At 41.2% G+C, this 24,008-nt stretch overlaps 1 protein-coding gene across 1 annotated transcript; it reads right to left on the bottom strand.

Annotated features, from left to right (window-relative positions):
• Positions 1-1,356: 1,356 nt before the first annotated feature.
• On the bottom strand, positions 1,357-22,020 carry LOC136876884 (kappaPI-actitoxin-Avd3c). The gene is made up of 4 exons (XM_067150641.2): positions 21,898-22,020; positions 12,275-12,413; positions 10,699-10,761; positions 1,357-1,526 (listed from the first exon to the last, which is right to left on the bottom strand). The coding sequence occupies exons 1-3, from the start codon at positions 21,944-21,946 to the stop codon at positions 10,707-10,709; spliced, it is 243 nt and encodes an 80-aa protein (XP_067006742.2). The 5' UTR covers positions 21,947-22,020; the 3' UTR covers positions 1,357-1,526; positions 10,699-10,706.
• Between the last annotated feature and the right edge of the window lie 1,988 nt (positions 22,021-24,008).

Genomic DNA, 24,008 nt, shown 5'->3' on the forward strand with positions numbered 1-24,008 from the left:
TATGTTAGATGATATCTTCGGAAACAACCCGCGGCATCGAAGTCCACCCTAACTATTTACATATTTTACCACGGCTAAACTGCAGAGCAAAATGGGTCGATGGTCTGTTCGCTATAAAATGGGCACTATATTAATTATCTACATAGTAGGGGAACCTAAGTATGAGAGGAATAAAACTATCACTACCAAATGAGAAGAATGGTGTTCCTTACTCTATAACATAACCTTTATAAACTGAGAAAAGCACATACGAAATTATATACCAGAAATATGCCACACGATTTTGCATAAAAGATATACAGGATGAACCAAAATTCACGCACTCGCGCGTCGCAGCGCGACTCCTCACATGCCAGCAATAAAGAAATGCCTGTCACTAAAGTAGGGCGCTACGCCAGTCATCAACAGAGAACGCCTTGCCAGCGGTTCCCTATGACTTCCCGACATTTGGCAAACGGTAATAGACTTTGCGAGTGAATACAGTGAATGAATGTATTGCAATTGTACATGTTAGTTCATTGTGTATTGCGTTATATCAATATTGCCCTCGTAAATAAGGCGGATTTATTTCTTCACAATTAGGCACTACCCCCGGAGGCCCGGGTTCGATTCCCGGCTCTACCACGTAATTTGAAAAGTGGCATGAGGGCTGGAACGGGGTCCACTCAGCCTCGGGAGGTCAACTGAGTAGAGGTGGGTTCGATTCCCACCTCAGCCATCCTGGAAGTGGTTTTCCGTGGTTTCCCACTTCTCCTCCAGGCGAATGCCGGGATGGTTCCTAACATAAGGCCACGGCCACTTCCTTCCCTCTTCCTTGCCTATCCCTTCCAATCTTCCCATCCCTCCACAAGGCCCCTGTTCAGCATAGCAGGTGAGGCCGCCTGGGCGAGGTACTGGTCATTCTCCCCAGTTGTATCCCCGACCAAGAGTCTGAAGCTCCGGGACACTGCCCTTGAGGCGGTAGAGATGGGATCCCTCGCTGTGTGTCCGAGGGAAAAGCCGACCCTGGAGGGTAAACAGATGATGATGATGATGACAATTAGGCACTGGCCTTCTGACCCCAACCTGGCAGTTTTGATCCTGGCTCATTGCGGTGGTGCTCAAGTATGTCAGCCTCGTGCCTGTAAATCTACCACCACGTAACAGAAATCCTGATGTACTAAATTCCGGCACCTTGGCGTCTCCGAAAACCATAAAACTAGTTAGTGGGACTTAAAGCTAATAACAGTATTATTATCTTCACAATTATATAAGAAGTCTTGATCTCCGTGATCATGATGAGACTAATACCGAACGTGCGGGTAAGTAGCGTAGTCTGTTGCACGTCTTGGTCAACTGATGAGACTTTTTCAATGATTTATTTTCAAATCTTTATTCATAATTCGTTTCTAACTGCAGATTCATTCACAAAATGTTTTAGAAGTAGTAGCTGAAGTAAACAGGTACATTCTCTAACAGCCGTGCACGATACAATTCTTGTTCTCAGGTGATAATTTGGAGCGGTCGAACTTCAGCCGTTGTCAAATCTGAAAGTATAAAACAAAGAGTACAAAATCCTTACTTAGACATACCTATGTTCTAAGTGGTAAAAGTAATGCTATATTTAGTTCTTATTATTCTTTAGGAAATTAAATCTTAAAGGAAGTATTTTTTACAATTGGCTTTACGTCGCACCGACACAGATAGATCTTATGGCGACGATGGGGCAGGAAAGGGCTAGGAGTGGGAAGGACACAGCCGTGGCTGCTAGCATTTGTCTTGTGTGAAAATGGAAAACCATCTTCAGGGCTGCCGACCATGTAGTTCGAACCCACTATCTCCCGCATGCAAGCTTACAGCTTTAAAATGTTTTGTAGGTCACCTTTTCCGTTTAGTGTAATGGTCTCGCTAGCATATAAGACTTCGGGCTTGATTATTGTATTATAGTGTCTGATCTTTGCATGGCGGGACAAACACTTTTTATTGTATATGTTGTGAACCCTACGGTAGGCTTTCCGAAATTTTTGTAGGCGAATTTTCTTGGCAGTCTTCTCGCCCCCCATTGGTTCAAGTATTTCTCCCAAGTACTTGAACTGTGGTACTCGGTTGATTTGCCCATATGTCGTGTTCAAATTTTGGATGTCAAGTTCTGAGCAGAAGAACTTGGTATTTTCAAAGGAAATTTGTAGGCCAACCTTTCCAGCACATTCGCTAAGGGTTTCAATTTGTTAAACGGCTGTGACTACATTATGTGTCAGGTTTCCAGCGAGGCAGGATATCTCAATACCGTCTTTGGGTCGTCCTAGTCGTATGGGGCGCCAGTATCCCATGTCCTTCAATGTCTTCTCCCACTCGTGGATGACTTTGTCTAGGACGAAGTTGAAAAGAAGCGGAGATAGGCCGTCAGTTTGTCGGACGCCAGTTTTAATCGGGAGTGGTTCAGAGATCTCCCCCATGAATTTAACTTTGTTGATAGTGTCAGTGAGTGTTGCCTTGGAGAGGTTGGTGGTCTTGGAGTCAGACCCCAGTTCCTCAAGATTAACGAAGAGAGACTGTCGATCAACCGAGTCTTACGCTTTTCTGAAGTCAACAAAAATGCAGATGACCGGTTTGTTCCTCAATGCTTTGTATTTAAGTGTTGCCTTCAAGTTGAATATTTGTTCTGCGCACGAGCGACCAGGGCGCAAGCCTGCTTGGTATTCGCCAATACTTCGTTCAAGTTTTTCTTGTTCTCTTTAAAAGGCAAGCTGAAAGAATTGTGTATGCAACTTGGAGAAGAGAAATGCCCCTGTAATTATTCACGTCAGTTTTATCTCCCTTTTTGTGTAATGGGTGGATGAGAGCGCACTTCCAGTCTTGAGGTATTCTTTCGATTGCCAGATGTCTGTAATGATTTGAGTGAGTTCCTTGAGGGAGTTAGGTCCAAGATTTTTCAGAAATTCTGCAATGATGCCATCTTCTCCGGAGGTCCTATTGTTTTTAAGTTTGAGGATGTGGCCACGGATTTCTTCCTCTGTCGGTGGTGGAGAGTCTGAGAAAGTGTGCCTTGGGGGTTCTTGAGGGAATCTTGTGAGATGCTCTGGACAGTTGAGAAGATCAGCGAAGTAAGGTGCTAGTTCCTGACAATTTCCCTGATTGCTGAGTGCAAGTTTTCCATCTGATCTTTTGAAAGCCAGGTTCTGAGGAGCATACCCACGGACTTGTCCTTCGAATTCCCTGTAGAACACTCGTACGTAGTAGTTACGAAAATTATCTTCAATCGAGTCCAGTTGTTGCTTCAAGTGTTTTATCTTGACCTGCCTGATGATTTTGGCTATTCGTTTTCAAGTTCAATTGACATATGTTTGGTTTTCTTGTGATTTCTTGCTGTTGGATTTCTGGAATGCTTCTTTTCGTTCCTTCAATGCACGTTCACATTCAGAATTCCACCAATGGTGTATTATTATTATTATTATTATTATTATTATTATTATTATTATTATTATTATTATTATTATTATTATTATTATTATTATTACTTTGTTATGCCTATTTAAAGAGCGCATTTGAAATTGTTCATTGGCCTGATGGTTTTATATACTGCCGAAACCTCTTCATGAATACACTGTGTTACATCTTGCGCTTAGTTTTCTTTTTAGGTTCCTCCACGATTTTGTGCTTGGATACTATTGTACTAAAGGCTCCACCATCTTCTTTGATGTCGTTCATTATATTTATTTCTTGTAGGTCCACCTTAGCTTCTTGTAGCCATTTTATTATTATTAAAATAGAGACAATATTGTTACGAATAAATTTGTTGGATGATGCTGTGCGCGTAAATTGGCTTCAGTAGTGGGATCATGTGTGGTGAATGGAGGAGCACAGGTTACTTAACGAGAATAATGAACTCTTACAGTATAATATGAAGAGTAGGAGAAGTACCGGGGAGCCAAGGCTGTGATAAAATTCCAGAGGCAGTTAATTAATTCATAAAGACATGCCGAGTAAACACCAAAATGCACAACAATTTATAAGGTGTGTATATATAAGCGGTGATGGGAAGGGTACAAGAAAATAGTAAATGGGTTGTATTATAGTTACTTGAGAAATATGTTAATGAATTACTATTTTAAAAATTTTCATAAAGAAATCACTAAACTTACAATTACTTCACAGAATGGAAATCGCTGACTTCTTTTCGCATGTTTAAGATATTATACTAAGTTCGCTAGGGAAAACAAATTGCTTCATTTTGTATTTTATTTTAGCATAGACATTTAGCTAGCCTTGCTAGATGAGACTACACACCGTCGCTTAAAGAAACAATGCCTCTTATCTGATGTAGAGCGACGCCATTATTTTCCTTAGGAGCGGCCATGCCTCCCAGCCCCATAACTTATGGATATGAAGTCCATCAGAACAATTTCCATTCTGTTCATTTAACTATTCTTGTGAATCTTTGGGGTAGGTCAGGTCAATCACTTCTTAGATGACTGTGCTCTTTTCTTCTCTTCTAAGTACGGCCAGTATCCAGTATTCGGGAGATAGTAGGTTCGAACCCCACTGTCGGCAGCCCTGAAAATGGTTTTCCGTGGTTTCCTATTTTCACACCAGGCAAATGCTGGGGCTCTACCTTAATTAAGGCCACGGCCGCTTCCTTCCCACTCCTAGCCCTTTCCTATCCCATCGTCGCCATAAGACCTATCTGTGTCGGTCCGACGTAAAACAACTAGCTTTTCTTCTCTCAATAGTTCTTCATTCTAACTGATCTCCTCTTCCTTTCCTCCTCTGATATCTTAATCGGTTTTCTGGTGTTGTTCTTCACTTAGAACCTCTTGGTTTTGTCTTTGGTTACGGTTTTGGCTGTACCATTATTTAACATTAGTTCGGTAATCATAAGATCTCTCAGATACTTTTCAACTTCCTTAAACCAATTGGGTTTAGCCTGTTTATTTCTTTGTAAAAGAAGTCAAGGATCTGTTTAGTTAATCTGTCAGGATTCATTAGGAATATGTGTCCGTAGAAATCAGTCCTCTTTTTTCCTCATGGTATCCGAGAGTCTGTCCGACTTTACGTAGAGGGATTGGTTTCAATAGAAAACTTGTTTGTTATTTTAGAATTTGGGACACATGATCTTCCTCAGTATTTTCCTCTCCTTGATTTCCAATTTCTCTATTTGTCCTTTCCTTCCCATGACTAGTGTCTCTGCTGCATAGAGTGCTTCCGGCTTAGTTACTATGTTATAATGCCTTATTTTGGTGTTCCCAGAGAGGGCTTTCTTATTGTAGGTGTTTTCAGTTTTCTGGAAAGCTAGTTCCATTTTGTCCTTCTCGCTTCCGTTGCTTTCCCTTCAAGGTTGTTCCATTCAATCCATTCCCCCAGGTACTTGAAACTCTTCACCACCTCTATTTTTTGAGCACCTACTTTAATTCTCTTAGGAGTGTCAAGTATATTCGTCATGATCTTCGTATTTTCGAAAGAAATCGTAAGTGCTATCTTCCAAGCCTGCTCTTGCAATTCGGGGATTTGTTCTTTTGCTTCTTCCAACGTTTCTGCGAGCAGCGCCAAGTCGTCAGCAAATGCCAAACACTTAATCGTGGTTCCTTTGTTTTTTGTTCCAAGCTTTATTCTCTTTATTATAGACTTTTATACCTTTCAGCACTCAGTCTGCAAGCTCTGCGAATTTATTAACCGCCGCCACAATCCTCTATTTTAGTTAGTTCTGTGCCCTTGTTTAGTTCTATGCCTCCTATATTTAAATCGTTAGAAACTTAGTCTAAGCACTGCACTCTTGGTCTCTTTCTTCCTATTTCACCCTCCGTAACAGAGTCCATTATTCTCATATCCTCGCCATAAGTAGGCTACATTATACTGCGGGAGTGCGTAAATACTCCACGCATGCATAGACCACTCAGTACGGTACGGTGAGAATAAATAGTAAGGTAAGGGTTATTCTGCCCGAAGGCAGGTCCGAACCTCCGCAGAGGTGTTCCTGAGCCGGAGTTTACGTGCGGTAGGGTGGTCAGTTCCTTTCCGCTCCTCCAATCCCTTACCCACCCCCCACCAACAGCGCGTGGCAACCCATCCAACTCCTGACCACGCCCAATGTTGCTTAACTTCGGAGATCTCACGGGATCCGGTGTTTCAACACGGCTACGGCCGTTGGCATGAGAATAAATAAAATAGCATAATTAACAAAACGAACATTGTTCTCATGGACAGCATATCCATTTGTGGCTGAGAAGCGTGATCAGTCCTTAGAATAATAATGGAACTGCCGTCCCCGGAGGCCCGAGTTCGATTCCCGATATTGCCAGGAATTTAAGATACTTGGAGCGTTTGCCATGCAGTTAGAGGTGCGCGGCTGTTAGCTTGTGTCTGGGAGATAGTGGGTTTGAATCTCATTGTCGGCAGCCCTGAAGATGGGTTTCCGTGGTTTCCTATTTTTACACCAGTTAAATGCTGGCGGTGTACCTTAATTAAGGCCACGGCCGCTTCCTTCCAACTCCTAGGCCTTTTCTATCCCATCGTCGCCAAATGACCTACCTGTGTCGATGCGACGTAAAGCCACTAGCAAAAGTAGAAATTTAAGAATGGCAGGATGGTCGGTATGTGGCTGAAAAGAGCTTCACCTCCTCGGGATGAGAACGCGAGTTTTTTAAATTTCAAATAAATTACAAATAACTTAAAATTCGCATCCCTAAGTGTCGACCTCTTTGCGGGAAAGTGCATCTTTCGTTTACTGAAAAAGAAACTTACATGTTCGCTTGAAGGAATGCGTACTTTCAATTTTAAGCGTTCCCTCAACAGCGAAGAATGTTGTAGGATAATTGTGATGACTTTAGTATTACTAATAATAGTAATCTTATGGCCTCAGGTATCGTGTGCAAGCATTTGTAATTTAACGTCATCTGACTAATTGCTCATCAATTTCAACGTTCCATTTTACTGTAGTCCTACTAGGTGGTAGAAAAAACCGAATCTCTCTTCGGTGCCTATGAGTTTTTAAGTATTTTTTGCGCGTAAACACCAATTGTGTAACCAGGGATATTTTACATGGTGAAATTGTGTCGATTTGATAATTTCCCGCTTTTCAAAATTCCGATTACATCTGCCGGGTTTGAACTCAATGCCTTGGGATCCGTAGGTCTTTACCTTACCACTGATCCACAGAGGGACATTTAGAATTACTGGAGAGGTAAGGAAGTGCATCATGCATCACTGGTTGTGCTGTGATATAATTGAACAAGTTATCTTCATCATATGCCTTTGCTGGCAGGACCTAGTGTTTACAGTGCACTATGTCTTCTGGTATGGGCTAGAGCAATTTTGTTACTTTCATTGACCTGTCTCAGCTTTATCCTTAGCTTTGACAAAATGAAAGTGACTGAGGTATGAGTAATGCTAGTAATGCCATTCCTTCTGCAGCCAGTCCCTGCTATGAATGGTGTGAAAATATTGCTCATAGGGTCAGTTGGTGCATGCATTTCAGTGGGCTTGGCAGACTGATGTGTAATAGCAACTTGTGGCTCGGTGAGGAAAGAAACGGGAAACTACCTCACTCCTCATTTCCCTAGTACGCCTCTTCAGTGATGCCTAGGCCATCTATGACAGCTGATGGCGGAACTGTTGAGGATCCAACCAGCCTTCGGGCTGAGGACTAAACATACATACACATCTTCATCATAACTTATTTTCCTCCACGTCTGCTTCCATGCGATGTATACAGATTACTGTCCGCCTCTCCGGTGTAGTAGTTAGTGTGAGGCCCGGAGTCTATTCTCGGCTCTGCCACGAAATTTGAAAAGTGGTAGGATGGCTGGAACGGAATATTCCAGCTAACTCATTCTTTGTTGACAGCGTTTCGCCCCCGTGTGCTAGGCTGGGCTCTTCAGTTGGTACCTAGCACACCTACCAAGACGCTGGCTAGTGCATACCGTGGAGGCCACTGCGTAGGCTAATTGTAGCCACCGGCAGTGCCAATGCACTATGAGAAAGCCCGTCCCACTACCAAAAATTGACGCCCGCTTGGCCATCAGATGATATAGATGTCGATTCCCATAGGCAACCAGGAATGAGTTAGCTGGAAAATTTATAATGTCCAATAACGGACCATTTACATTGGTATTATAAATGTACTCATTCGGAACAAATATCTCCGATTCCCTATGGGAATCGACATCTATATCTTCCCACTTCTCCTCCAGGCAAATGCCGGGAGAGTACCTAACTTAAGGCCATGGCCACTTCTTCTCTCTTCCTTGTCTGTCTCTTCCAATCTTCCCATCCCCCCGCAAGGCCCCTGTTCAGCATAGCAGGTGAGGCCGCCTGGGTGAGGTATAGGTCATCCTTCCCAGTTGTATCCCCCGACCCAGAGTCTGAAGCTCCAGGACACTGCCCTTGAGGCAGTAGAGGTGGGATCCCTCTCTGAGTCGGACGGAAAAACCGACTCTGGAGGGTAAACAGATAAAGAAGATAGAAGTAGAAGTATACAGAATACTAGAATACCTATTTTCAAAAGACATCAGTTAACAAAGCGTGAGTGACCACAATGATTCTATTTGTTTTAAATTAAGGCTATGATAACTGAAAATATTAAAATTACTTTACAGAAAAGAAACATTAGATGATGTATCATTTAGGATTAGTGTAAGTTATGATATAAGATTTTCACTATTTTAGATTGTCCACTATAATTTTTTCCAGAGCCGTGTGCTGTATTCCAAGCTCTTTCAATATTTCCCACATAAGCTTAGGAACACTACCCCTGCTTTCAAATACATTTATGTTCATAAAAACCAGAACACCTTGAAAGACTACAGATAGGAAGTTCATATTCAGATGTTTTAGTATGTTCTGAGGAAATGATTAGCATTTGAAGCATGGCGGTCCTCAGGTTCAAGCTTCACGGGTAAAATATTCCCACGGCTCTCGTTGTCGCTGTAAAGAGTGTGTGATGGATCGGTGTGACTTGGGAAGACATGCAAGATGCTTCGCAGACGTATGCGAGAACCGTACCGTCAAATGAGCGAGTTTGAAAGAGAGCGCATTATTGGAATGAGAGAAGGTGCTGCGTCCACCCCTGAAATTGCTTCTCGTGTTGGACGAAATGTCTCGGCAGTGCAATGGGTGTGTACAAGCCGTAGAATACGACGAGATGGGTCTAGTCGCACCACCCAGCCAAACCCCGAGAAGACTGACACCACATCCGAATGGCATTGCAGGACAGATCTGCGACCTCCTCGGCTCTGGCGCAACAGTGGAACAGTGTAACACATCGTACACTATCAGGAGTGACAGTCCGTCGCCGTTTACTACGGTCTGGGTTACCGGCGCGTCGTCTATTTCTCCGTCTACATTTGACTAATGTACATAAACATGCTAGACTGCAATGGTTTATGGAACGACGTTACTGGGGACAAGAATGGCAGCTGATATTGTTTTCGGACGAATCCAGGATCTGTTCGTAAGAAAGTGATGGACACATTTTGGTTCACTGCAGACAGGGGGAGAGACATCACATTGACTGCATCGGCACAAGGCATACAGCCGTAAACTCAAGGCCTTGTGGTGTGGGGTCTTATTGGGTACAACCAAAAATCACAGTTGGTGCTTGTCCAGGGCCTGTGAACTGTTTGACCTACGTCAATGACATTCTGGAACCCGTAGCCATACCCTTTCTGCACGACACCCCAGACGCCATCTTTCAGCAGGACAATGCACGACCATATGTTGTTGTACGAACACGTGTCTTCTTGTTGTCACAGAATGTCATACTGTTGCCCTGGCCCACCCGATCACCGGACTTGTCGCCAATCGAAAATGTGTAGGATATGATGAAATGACGGGTGCGGCGCTGTGACCCAATGCCTACCACCAAAGAAGAACTGTGGAACAAGGTGAATGCAGCACGGATGGCTATACCCCAGGACGCCATTCGCACTTCATGCCATCACGCATGGAACAAGTTATCAGTGCCCATTGAGGACTCAGTGCATACAAGGTAAGAGGACACATGCTGAACCTAGGTGACTGAAATTCTAATCGTTTCTGCAGAACATACTAATGAACATGTCCTGTGAATATGAACTTTCTCTCTATAGTCTTGAAGGCATTCTGTTTTTTTATGAACATGAGTTTAGTATACCCATCACGGACCAGTTTTCTGGGTGAATGTTATATCTGACACTCAGATATGGGATGTGTAGTTCGTAAATGCTCTTCTTATCCTGGTCAACTTCCTTGGCCTGGCATATGTCTCCTTTCAATCGGATGGTTGGATCAAGAATAACAGCTGTTACAGTCTGTTGTTGGATGTCAACAATATCTGCTCTTCTATTGGACTCTGTGGGAGAGATACAGTGTACTTCTTCATAATCCCTTCACTTCAAATCTCTCAATGAAGAGACTAAGGTTGCTGTCACTCTGCGATGGCGAGTGATACTGAAACTAAACCTTAAATATATTATACTGTAGGAGTGAGTAAATACGCCATGCAAATAAACATTCTATAGCATGTTACGGTAAGGTTCATTTCACTTTGCACCTCAGCATAGGAAAATGAAATCAACGAAAATTGTTCTGATGGTCTGCATATACATATAAAGTTTTGGATATATTTAGGCTATAATGTTCTGTATATATTTCTCGATAATATACGTGATATCCTTCTTCGTTTTTGCCTTCTAGGCGAACTTGCTATGTTGTGTCATTACAGGTTAGGGATTACTTTCAACTTACTTGATTTCTTACTCCTTTGCGACCGTAGTGCAAGCCTTCTCGCATTCAATCCTCGACTCGAATCTGGAATTAGAAAAATGCGAATGGTTAGTGCAATATACTTTTCTGCTGAACCTCTTGCAGCTGAAGGCAGAGTGAAATGCACCTTCCATCGAAATTACATTCTCATTTAAGGTTATCAAATTATAAGTCGCTGCCGAGGTAGAGGTCTGCAAATTATCCTGTTCATTTTCTCACGCTCATTCGATCCTTCTTACGATGAACAAATTGAAATGAGTGAGGAATGGGGAGTTTCTTCCTATGAGGTGTTGGGCACATGTGAACGTTTTAACGAAATATACATTTAGCCTTACACTTGGAAGTAATTTAATTATAAACTTATTGTCAACGTCCACCTCTGTAGTGTAGTGGTTAGTGTCATTAGCTGCCACCCCCGGAGGCTCGGGTTCGATTCACGTCCCTGCCACGAAATTTGAAACGTGATACGAGGGCTCCACTCAGCCTCGGGAGGTCATCTGAGTAGAAGGGTGTTCGATTCCCACCTCAGCCATACTCGAAAAATCTCTCCGTGGTTTCCCGCTTCTCCTCCAGGCAAATGGCGGGGTGATACCTAACTTAAGGTCTTTGCCACGTCCTTCTCTCTTCCTTGTCTACCCCTTAAAATCATCCCATTCTCTCACAATGCTCCTGTTCAGCATAGCAGGTGACGCCACCTGGGCGACGTACTGGTTCTCCTCCCCAGTTTCAGCCTCGCGACACAGTCTCACACTACAGGACACTGCCTTTGAAGCGGTAGAGCTGGGATTCCTCGCAGAGTTCGAGGGAAAAACCAACCTTGGAGGGTAAACAGATTAAGAACGAAAGACTTGTTATAAACACTGTGAGATCAACTTGTCCTTAGTAAATGCAGAACACTAATTTTAACATCGTCAGAGATGTTCATTTTTATTCCTTTATTTGTTTTAATACATAGTGAATCAGGAGAGAGTCATTTGCTGTATCTGGATTAATGGACATCTTTTTGATGCTAATCAGGTTACAACATGAACAGAAATCCCCTTCACCTGCCGCACTGGAGGCTTCGTTTGATATAATATCATAATGTATTTGATAGACACACTGTGTGTAGTCACACATGTTCGGGCTTACATGCAAACTTCAATAAGGACATGACACATATCCTATATGTTGTCTATTTGCAGCCGGTATTCTTTATTAGAACATGACCTTCCCCTTTACGAAACTACAATTCTCTATACCGAGAGGTAGTGGCTACGTCCTTTGGAGAACGTAGCTGTCAGCTTAGATTCGAGAGGTAGTAGATTCGAATCCCACTACTGGCAGCCATGAAGAAAGTTTTCCGCGATTTTCTCGTTTTCACGCCTGTGTACCATAATTAAGGCCAGGAGTGATTCCTTCCCACTACTAGTCCCATCCTATCTCCTTGTAGCCATAAGGTCCATTTGTGTCGGTGCGACGTAAAGTTAATTGTAAAATAAAAGCAATTCTCTCTTAATATATCTCTCGATTTTATAGAATTTTCTTCTAGACATGCGCATCAGCGGATCTGACTCACCTGTTGTTGTTACCTTCGCAACCACCGTACATAAATGCTTCACATTTTCCTTGCTCTGCGTCGTAATAATACCGTAGAAAATAACCGTCGCAAGTCCCAATGTCGGGTGCCAGAAGACAGTCATCCAATGCCAGGGTAACTGAAAAAAAGATTATATATACCATGGAAGTAAAATTTTTAAATTTTCGTGTACTGTTCAAAATATTTGCATCATACATTTCTTCGTGTTTACATGGGTCGGAAGTAGATTCATTTCAATGTTTGTCTGTTTGTCAGTTTTTCCGTTAATATTAGCTGTGTCAAAAATCGAATTGTAGAAAAATACACTGCTCAGAAGTATATTTATACTTCAGTGATTATCGCACACATTGAACTCAAAACTACATGCAACCAAAAAGCTACCTCTTTTCTTAAGAATTAAGAATTGAAATGAAAAACTTTCTTTCGACTGTTAATACACGATGTCATTTCACAATGTATCGTAAACAATCTGTCCCTAGTCATGCACTAAAATTGCTGCGTGGTAATAAACTGTCTTAATGGGGAGAATTGCCACCCCTCCCATATATAACAGATTTCCGACGCCATCTCATGCTTCTGACAAGAAGCCACGTCTTCAGTTGATGCAGACGTCTCTGCTCTCTCAAAAGGGCGTCTTCAATGACTTGTGTTCGCGGTGGTGGATTTCTCGCTCGAGTACGTTGTCCAGATGGTCCCAAACTTGTTCGATCTGATTCAAGTCGAGACTTATGGACGGACACTCCATTCATTGTGCGTGGAACTCTGCCAGGAATCTCCCCAACCATTATGCGCTCTAATATTATCATACCTTTTCTCCAAATCGCCTTATGTGAAGAATCACATGTGACACTTAAGTCGTATCAATGTACCTTCAACTAGTTAAACATTTAAATACGAGCACCGTGGGACATACGTCGATGGTAATGTTCCGTGGAGAACGAGCGACGTACGTCGAACGGCGTTGAGTTCTAGCTTTTATATATCTGCTTCAACGTACAACAGACGTAAGCAGAGTGCTGGAACTCATTCCTCATTGCTTGTAGTTCATTAAAAATACCAGGTAGCAGCATATCATCGAAACCTAAGTCTATCATGGTACAAAATCGGTACTACCAAAGCAGCTTCATAGCAGCATGCTCTCGCGCGACCGACGACTGTAGCCAATTTCCAAAATTAATGAATTATTCATTTCACAATGATTAGCATGTATTTTGTGTTTCATAACGCCTTTGCTGACGGGACCTAGTGTTTACGCTGCACTAAGTCTTCTGGTATGGGCTAGAGCAATTTTGATACTTTCATTGAACTGTCTCAGTCTTATCCTTGGCTTTGACAATATGAAAGTGACTGAGGTATGAGCGATGCTGGTAATGCCATTCCTTACGCAGCCAGTCCCTGCTATGAATGGTGTGAAACTGTTGTTCATAGGGTCGGTTGGTGCATGCATTTCAGTGGGCTTGGCAGACTGATATGTAATAGCAACTTCTGGCTCGGTGAGGAAAGCAACGGGAAACTACCTCACTCCTCATTTCCCTAGTACGCCTCTTCAGTGATGTCTAGGCCATCTATGACAGCTCATGGCAGAACTGTTGAGGATCCAACCAGCCTTCGGTCTGATGAATAACATACATACAAATGTGAATACGTAACTTTTCACGTTTTTAATACGGATTGTGAAAATTTAAAACACTGAAAGTAGAAAAAAGTTTTAAAATTTATTTTAAAACTTTAGTGGTTTTGCTCAAATTTTGAAAATCGAAGTCGCTCAAACGTTGCTCATTCCAAAATAGGTTTGTGACTGTAATAAATGTTAACAATTATTTTTGTATAACATTGTGAAAACGCACTAAAATGCTCAGTCCAAAGTGTAAGATTGAACTTCATCTGCTAAGTCTTCGGTGTGTTAAGCATCCATTACAAGTGATCGGAAGTTTTCGTGACGAGACTTAATCCTGCCGGCAACATGACACATCCACCTCCGTAAGCTACGGCAGATTGTACGCCTGTCGCAGATGACCCTCTGAACACTAAACATCAGAGATGTCTTAAATGCCGATATCGTACCACATGGAGTGTCGAATGGAATTTTTCCCGTCCTTCATAATCAAACTACCTTTGTCGGTTTCGAACCCGTGATCATGAGATCCAGGAGTGGACACACTCTAGTAAACCCCAAAGGAAGAGCTTCCATGAGATGGAGTCATAGCAAGTAGTTTCAATTAAAATCCAAATTATAATAAGCAATTTAATTACTCTAGACCAGAGATAATTTCAGTGTGAAGTTTTTGGTTAGTAAAAGTAGTATATTTGCAATAAGAAAAAACAAACGTTACAATTAAACATGCTCATAATCAAACGAAGCAAGTTGTATAATTTAGTCTTGGCTAGTAATAAGGGAGTTAAATATCCAGTAATCAATAAATGGATCTTTATGTCGCTCCATTGTAGGTACGGAAAATGCAGTTGTGCACGCATAACTAACCACTTTGAATAGCACCACATATACCAACTCATGAATTAAAGACACCTGCAGATTAAGCCTGTATGATTTAATGCCCATTTTGTTTGCTCATATGTCAGAAATCATTTTAACATCAATTAGGTTGAAATACATAAAAAAATATTAGCTGTTTACCTCCCTCAGAGTTTCCAACACGATGGTTCTCCCACCAAATGTAGTCTTTTTTTACTCCTCCTCTGTGGGTAAATTTTATCTCACGGTGGGCAGTCTTCTCCATGTTTACTGTAGTGGATATTTTGATGATTTTTCAACTAAAGTTTTATGCAATGTATAAACATGTAATAGTTCGAATATAAGTCATGGTGTTGACAGTCGTGATGCGGGTTATTTCCCTAAAAGGAAGGAAGCAAGGAAAGCTTCAGTGCGTCCTACTTCTTTCATAGTGAAGTGTTAAATGGATTTATAATTGTTATAGCGTCATTAATTTCCATTTTTTTTAAAATCATGTATCTCTGACACCAGAGCGAAGATGAATTTATCAGTTTATTTCGAATACCGTAACATTTGAACTGAAAGGGTATACTTAATTTTCCTTTTGATGTAATACTTTCTTATCTCAACAGATCTTAAGGGAAGGGTTTTTGGTGGTTTTAAATCAGCCTTTTATTGAGTAATCCTTTTCCGCTGTTCGTAACACTGTGTCTGAGCCGGAGTTTACGTATGGTAGGGTGGCCAGTTCCTTTCCGCTCCTCCATTCCCTTACCCCCCACCAACAGCGCGTGGCCACCCATCCAACTCCTGACCACGTCCAATGTTGCTTAAGTTCGGAGATCTCACGGGATCCGGTGTTTCAACACGGCTGCGGCCGTTCGCGTTGCTGCAAGAAAATTCACATATTCTAAGCTTGCTCTATTGAAAGAGAAATATTCAAATACAAATTGAATCGATGATTTTTAAAAGACCCTAAGTCAAGAATTGTAAATTTCTTGGAAAATAAGAAAAATGAATAATTGATTACGTAGATAACTTTGATATACATTTTTACTGCTTCTGAAATTTAAATATTGATTGGAAATGCCATGAAGGTGTGTAATTTGTTTTGTATTAATATCACAATTGCTCCTGGTCTCGTTTAAACGTTCACTACTTACGGGATTTTTCATCATAACATGGCTCATGCTTCTTACAATAAAATGTTGAATTACAATGTTCATCTAGAAAATTATTCACGTGTCAACTGCTAAAAATTGCCAAAACTTACGGAAATTGTGTTTTTATGACAGTACGGCGTAGAAATGATTTTGAAATGCGCATCCTTTTTAATCAATCTCTCTGTCAGGTATGTATCCTATTTTTTCAAATCTTCTATTTTCTTTACATTAATTGGAATTTTATGTTTGGACCCTCTTTTTTCTGGCATCACAGTGGCACTGGGAGTACTATTAAGTATCCTGAAGTTGTAGCTTATAACACCATCAATGTACCGGCTAGTATTAAACCAAAGTGCTCCCTAGAATACATAAAATTGTTATACTTTGACACCAGAAATGTTACATTCTTATCTAGACGCACCCCGTTACCATGCAATTCCATGGACAAGACAGACTTCTTTAACAGTGGAGGCCACCAGGATTATTACTCAACAAACCCCACACATCAATGATTTAGAGAGTTTCAAAACCATACTCAGAGTTCCCAGTGTCTCCAAATTCATTCTATTCGTCAGAAGTACTGTATTTCTACACATATGATGGCTGCATGTTGCAGCTTTCATTTCTCTTATAACATAAAAATGACGAAAATAGTGACGGGATTTAAAAATAATAAATTCAATTTTTCAAGCTGAGGTGCTCTTAACCTTATTCATATACGGGGTTCTAGCCAATCTTCCTCTTGAGACTTATTTGTTCTCCCAATTTTTCCACCATTACGTGCCACCAATCAGTTTTTGCGACTGTTGAGCCTGTTATATTTAGTTTATACTGTGTTATTAATTTTATACTCTCTTACTGGTTTTGCTGATGTTCTGGCCAAGTGAAATAAGTAGCTGAGGGTGTTCAGACATGCCCAGAACATGGCGCCCTGTTTTGCGGTCGGATTCCTGTCCTGACGCCGACTGTACGCACAGGGATGTAATCACTATTGCTTGTCTCTATAGTGAATGGTAGTGTGGTGTGTTGTCTGAATATGAAGAGGAGAGTTTTGGGACGAACAAAGACTAGTCCCCGAACCACAAGAATTAATCAAACTCGAATGAAATCTTCTACCTAGCTATAAATCGAATCCAGGACACTCTGAAAAGAACGCCTCAATGCTTAACATTCAGCCAAAGAGTCGTACACTTCCTCCTTAACACATTAAATGGGGTAAAGAAATTTAACGTTGTGGTCGTGTCCTGTCTTAATCAATATTGCACAAGTTGCGACTGTGGTAAATTCACAGGAAATCCTTCAACGTAGTAGTAACAAATACTGGAATACTCAGTGTGCCGTTCGGCTTACCGGCTCGTTAACCTTAGTCTGTAATCCATTGTGCTCCTGTTCCTATGATACCAGTTGTGTTCAACGACTTTTGAAAGTGTTCCAAATGTCATTAACCCCACTCGTTGGCTTTCAGTACGTTAGATAACTCATGGGGAAGACTGAATTTCTCAAATTCCGAAGCAGTCAAAGGTAGGTTGAAATATTATTATTATTATTATTATTATTATTATTATTATTATTATTATTATTATTATTATTAACCTGTTTCGAATGGAATAATTCCATAGATAATGCCATTGCATACTCTCCTCTCCACCGCATTGTTTCAAAAATCACTGAGAACACTTGTCACACACGATCGGGCATATTTAATGAATTATTGACATTTACCGCTGGCTCCACAATGAACTGTAATTAGGTCCTGTCATCAAATGGGATCAGTTGGGATAATTACAACCATAATGTATTTCCATCCATCTTCGTTTTCACCCTTACAAAGTGTAGGAAAATAAAGTAGGGTTTTCTTAATGGACCAATAAGAAATTACAAGTAGTGAACTTCATTCCGGCTCTGTGACTTCAAATATCTAAGATAAAATTCTACAGGAATTCTAAAAGAATTATAAGAATTGTTTATCTTAGGACCAATAAGTGGGCAGTATCACAGGAAGAAAGTTATTGGTGCACATTGTAAGAGTGAAAAGTGAGATGGATGGAATTAGCCCATGACAGAAATTACCCCAGCAGAAAATAATTCTTTATGTAGAGGGTAAACTTCATGGGCACAAATGTTGGGAGCATGGGAAGGCAACGACGCCCTTCGTTTCTTAAACGACAAAATGGAGCATAAGTTACTGATAGCTGTTTTGAATACAGTATTAATGTATATTAGTTTCAAAATGTAGAAACTGGATATTTATAAAAGTTTGGTTTACGTCGCACCGATACAAATAGGTGTTATGACGACGATATGATAGGAAAGTCCTGGGAGTGGGAAGGAAGCAGCTGAGGACTTAATTAAGGTACAGGTCCAGCAATTTCTTGGTGTGAAAATTGGAAACTACGGGAAACCATCCTCAAGCCTGCCGACAGTGGGGTTCGAAGCAACTATTTCCTGGATACAAGCGCATACCTGCCTGCTCCTAACAGTACGGCTAACTCGTCCATCTTAAAGGTGCATTTAATTGTCGACCATACTGTGCTAAACATTGACAATCGTTCGTTTCAATACATTCTCACGAGTTATCAACATAATTCAACATATGCTGAAGATGTGAGGACATATTAAGAAAGAAGAACGGTTTCCCAAGCAATCCTAACACTTTAACATCAGTGAGAGACTGAAGAAGTTATCCTTCAAATAATCGTCATGTTTATGGAGAAGCTTGAGATACTTCATTAACATGCGTGTTCTGCACCACGTATCTCGCTCATCAAATAACTCAGCTACTATACTAGATCAGATCAAATGTTTGACCATATCTTGAGGTGGTGCCCAATTTTCATAATATACAGTGAAACGCCTCACTTTGGACACCCCTATAGCCTGGACACCCCTTTTGTTGGACATATACCAAGAGCACTGTTGGATTCCCTAATCATTTACATATTAAAAACCCTCTGTACATTAGACATCCCTAAACTCTGCACATTAGACAGCCATTAAGTGACAGTTTGGACTGGTTCAAAACCTTATTTTGTTTAGTTTTTTGTGATAGTTTTTTTTTTGCTAGGGGCTTTACGTCGCACCGACACAGATAGGTCTTATGGCGACGATGGGATAGGAAAGGCCTAGGAGTTGGAAGGAAGCGGCCGTGGCATTAATTAAGGTACAGCCCCAGCATTTGCCTGGTGTGAAAATGGGAAACCACGGAAAACCATTTTCAGGGCTGCCGATAGTGGGATTCGAACCTACTATCTCCCGGATACAAGCTCACAGCCGAGCGCCTCTACGCGCACGGCCAACTCGCCCGGTTTGTGATAGTTTAGTGCAAGCAATGTTAAAATTGCCATTGGAAATGCAGCTGTCCAAGAGTACTTAAAAAAACAATAATCCTGTAATTTGGCTGATAAGTGTCACAATCCGATCGAACTTACCCGGAGTGTGACGATCCTCGTCGCATTTGACTGGATCCATGGTGCTTGGATGAACGTCTCTAACGAAACAATATTGTGAAATATGTTATTTGAGGAATTGGGATGTCTCCTTTAAGTACTTCGCAATGAATCTTGAGACGTTTGAGTTTTTTGTGATTTCGATAATGTGTTGGAAGTCCACGATGATATTCCTGGAACAACTGATGCATTGTTACAAAAAGTAACCTTTTCAGAAGAAAGAAAATGTCATGAGAAAAAGAAGTAGAAGAAGAAGAAACAGTTTATGTCTTCAAGGAACCACCTTCTTATTATAAAGTTGTGCAGCGTATTGAGTTGGAAAGTTATGTGGTTGTGTATAACCACCCAGCAACGATTGGAACTCTATTTGGATTACATAGGAAAATTGAATCAGAACGAGCACGAACAACAGTCGGAAAATAAAACAGTTTTGTGACCGTTGTTTTCACTAAGCAGAAAAGGGATGAGTACAAGATGCAAAATGAAACATACGACAATACTTTAGAGCACTTTTCAAGTTTTAGTAGGCATGAAATTCAGTGTGCTGTATTGTATGTAAATTCAAAGAACGACTGTTTTCATTACGTGTGTATCGCACACACTAGCTCTGAGTTCCTTCTTTCCTACGCTGAGAGTGTACTTTTGAATTTCTATTCACCCATCTTCTAGATTTGACACCCCTGGGCATGTTTTTAACGAACCGTGACTGTCGAAGTCAGAAACATTTCTTTGCAATTTCCTTGATAGTTGATTTCAATGATTGTTGGAATTTTACAGCTATGCTTTATATTTGATAAAATGTACTTAACATGACATTTTTGCAATGTAATCATCCCAAGTTATTTTTTAAACTTTTTTAAGAAACTTTATTTGTTCGTGGCGTCGACCTCTGGATATCTTTTGGCACTACTTTCACCATATGATAGGAACCTGCGTGTACGTGGAATGGCGGAAGTGTAGAGTGTTGAATGTGAGGAAAGGAAAGTTAAGGACGACACAAACACCCAGTCTCCAGACTAGTGATATTAATCATTTACAATTAAAAACCCCTGACTCGGTCGGGAATCGAACCCGGGGCCGCGGGTTGACAGGCCGACGCGTTGCCCCCTACACTGCGGGGCCGGAAAATTTTTAAACTTACATTTAAACGGAAAAAGTAATAGCTTCAAAAAAATTATAAACAAAAACACAATGCTTAACCCTTAACTACTGACGTGTGTTCCCTGGGACCGTTCAGCCCCGAATTTTCGGACCTCCACTGGCATCAGTGGTCTTAAACATCTCTTTCTTTCTCTAGCTTCCTAATTTCTAGCTTTCTACGTATTCCCTTCATGATCAAAGCTGCCAATGTTCTGTGGAAGTGACTCTTGTAACAGTTTGGTATCTACGACGTCACATCGGTAGTTATGTAACCTAAGTGTGATTCTTGATATTCCTCGTTTGTAAAATGCATGCTTCATAGTGAAATAGTTAGCACTCGTGCCCACCATCCTCAGAGGCACAGATTCAATTCCCAGTACTGCCATAGATTCTAAAATAGCAGGATGGCTGTCCGGCTCCATGGCTAAATGGCTGGCCTTTGGCCACAGGGGTCCCGGGTTCGATTCCCGCCAAGGTCGGGAATTTTAACCTTAATTGGTTAATTTCGCTGGCATGGGGCTGGGTGTATGTGTCATCTTCATCATCATTTCATCCTCATCACGACGCGCAGGTTAAATCGAAAGACCTGCATCTGGCGAGCCGAACTTGTCCTTGGACACTCCCGGCACTAAAAGCCATACGCCATTTCCATTTCAGCAGGATGGCTGACATAAGGTCAAAATGTTGCATGCAGCTCACCTCATTTGAGAGTGTGCAAGAAAGTTCGGGACGCGCACATCAGTCTGTTGTACTTTTACTTTTATTTGTGATGTACAGACATTTGCGTTGAATTGGCATAGGAGTGATAATCCTGTACGACCAAAAATTAGACTGTAAAACCCATGTGTTGTAAACAAAGAGATTCTTATGTTACAAAAATCTCAGAAGAGGTGTTTGATTTATAATATGAAAGAAAGTGTTGCACAATTGTTTGTTAAGTGTGATAATTATTCTAAGCACCTTTTAATATGGTCCGTTGTGTGAACACTACGTTTAGAATGCAGTTGCGTAAAAATGTCTCACAGACTGCGAATACTCAGACATTTCCGATGTCTCTTGTTTTGTGCCACAGGAACTGCAACCTTACAAGAAACATTACTTTTCGTGCTTTGCTATTAACTGCTTAAGATTCATCTATTTTAATTCAGTAATGTGTTTTTATTATAATACATTATTAATACATTCAAATTAATAATTAGGTGTTTTCAAACGCATATTTCTAGTAGTGGTCCGTGGGACCTCACGTCGGTAACTGCGTACAAAATATTAACATCCGTAGTTAAGGGTTCATTCAATAAGAATCCTAGGTATGATATCGTTTATTTAGAGACCAAATAGTTTACGAAATCACTTCCGACATTACAGAGGTAAATGTAGGATGATGGTGAAATACAAGTTTCTTACCTGCCGTAAAAGTGATGAATAAAAACACAGTTAAACTCGTCATTGCCATCGCCTCCCTTCAGTTTAACGTCGCCAGAAAATCGAATTATTTGTTCTTTATGCTGCTGCAACGTTATATCTCCCTCTTTCCTAGCACTAGCTTCCTAAATAAACATCCTCTTGTGGTTATCGTGGGTTTCCCCTCAGCTTATTGGTTATGTAATCTTCCGGCGGACGTATATTATCCTGATTTGATACGTAATGAATACATGAGCATTTAAAACTGGATAAAGCTATGATTATTGAAATGGTCAGATACTTTATTTAAAATCTACAGCCTGTTTTCCAGTCATTTTGACTGTGTCGGGAATGGCGAGTATAGGAATTATGCCGGCTGCCGAGGCCTGTCTTACTCCTCAGGGGCAATCGTTAATGACTGACAGATGAAATGAAATGATATTGGAGAGTTTTGCTGGAATGACAGGGAAAACCTGAGTATCCGGAGAAAACCCTGTCACCTCTCCGCTTTGTCCAGCACAAATCTCACATGGAGTGACCGGGATTTGAACCTCGGAACCCAGCCGTGAGAGGCCGACGCGCTAACACCTGAACCACGGAGGTTCGGTCAGATATTTTATGTCAAGGCATAAGTTTTTTATTATGTATCACCGGATGAGCTGGTCGTGCGGTTAGGGTGCGCAGATATGATCTTGCATCCGGGCGATAGTGGGTTCGGACCCCAGTATCGGCAGCCCTAAAGATGGTTTTCCATGGTTTACCATTTTCACACCAGGAAAATGCTGGGACTGTACCTTAATTTAGGCCACGGCCGCTTCCTTCCCATTCCTAGACCTTCCCTGTCCCATCGTCGCCATAAGACCTGTCTGTGTCGGTGTGACGTAAAGCCAATTGTAAAAAAAAAAAAAAAAAAGTAAATTATGTATCCGAAAGCATGCGTCGGTTCTCAAGTTGATCGGTAGCTTTAATTCAACATCTAAATACTGTAAATAAAATCGTGCTTCTTTGTGTACTTCTTGAATATTAACCTGACAATTTACCTCATCCGCCGCACACTGAATGTTGACCTATTCAATTTACAGTTCGTGTCATTTTCAACCATTCACGATCCACTGTTACTGAAATGTTATCGTAATGAGATTATGGCACCTTACAGGCAACTGTTTGGAAATTATCGGAGGTGATTCACACTTCTTTCTGATAGTGATCTAACGCGTAGTGAACGTCAGTTAGTCTGATGCATATTTCTTGTTTACTTGCATATGTGGAAATTACATCGTGGAACGGGGCACAGACGTTGTAATATAACAGTGGAACAACGGAAACTTAGCATATTTCACGATGAAAAGGGATATTTTAATAAAGTAATAATGACATTGGCTTTACATCCAATTAATTACTCTTACGGTTTTCGGAGACGCCAAGGTGCCGGAATTTAGTCACGCCGGAGCTCATTTACGTGCCAGTAAATCTACCGACACAAGGCTGACTTTCGAATACCACCGGACTGAGCCAGGATCGAACCTGTCATGCTGGGGTCAGAAGGCCAGCGCACTACGGCCTGAGCAGTTCAGCCCGGCATTGTACGTTTATAATCAAGCTATGAAAATTGTACCGGGCGGTACACCTCCACACCGCTAATTTAAAATGTGCGCCTGTTGAAACTCCTCTGCTGGAGGAAGTCTGAACTTTATGGACAGTATTAATTTTCTAGTTTCTCAGAAGATGTCTCTACGTGGAAAATTTTGAGTTTTTGAACTGTGTCATTTTTGATGTGTTTTTGTTTCGCTTGAAGTAAGAAGTGTGAACTTTCTCTTCTAGAGGACACTACTGAAGATCAACAATAGTGCACCCTAGTGCGGAGTCAAAGAACTATTTTGTTGGAGAAATTTTTATTTCAAATGTTTGTTTCTCGTTAAATTTCTTTCTGTTATTGTTTAAGTTGGCTGTATACCCCTCTTTTTCCCCTTGTTTTAGATTTATCCAATCCCGAATTTCTTTTAGTAATTTCCGACCAATCCGATGTATCTTCCCCCAACTTGGATATGTTTCTGTAACCTAGCCAATAAAATTATTGTGGGTGGGTGTTTTCATTCCCCTAACGCCTAGAACCT

The sequence above is a fragment of the Anabrus simplex genome, chromosome 7 (assembly GCF_040414725.1).
Source record: "Anabrus simplex isolate iqAnaSimp1 chromosome 7, ASM4041472v1, whole genome shotgun sequence".
NCBI lineage: Eukaryota > Metazoa > Arthropoda > Insecta > Orthoptera > Tettigoniidae > Anabrus > Anabrus simplex.

Coding starts and splice junctions, on each gene's coding strand:
- LOC136876884 (XM_067150641.2), bottom strand. CDS start 21,946: ATGGCAATGACGAGTTTAACTGTGTTTTTATTCATCACTTTTACGGCA. Junction 12,414..21,897: donor ATTCATCACTTTTACGGCAG/GTAAGAAACTTG, acceptor TCTTTTTTTCAG/TTACCCTGGCATTGGATGAC. Junction 10,762..12,274: donor TGCGAAGGTAACAACAACAG/GTGAGTCAGATC, acceptor TTCTAATTCCAG/ATTCGAGTCGAGGATTGAAT.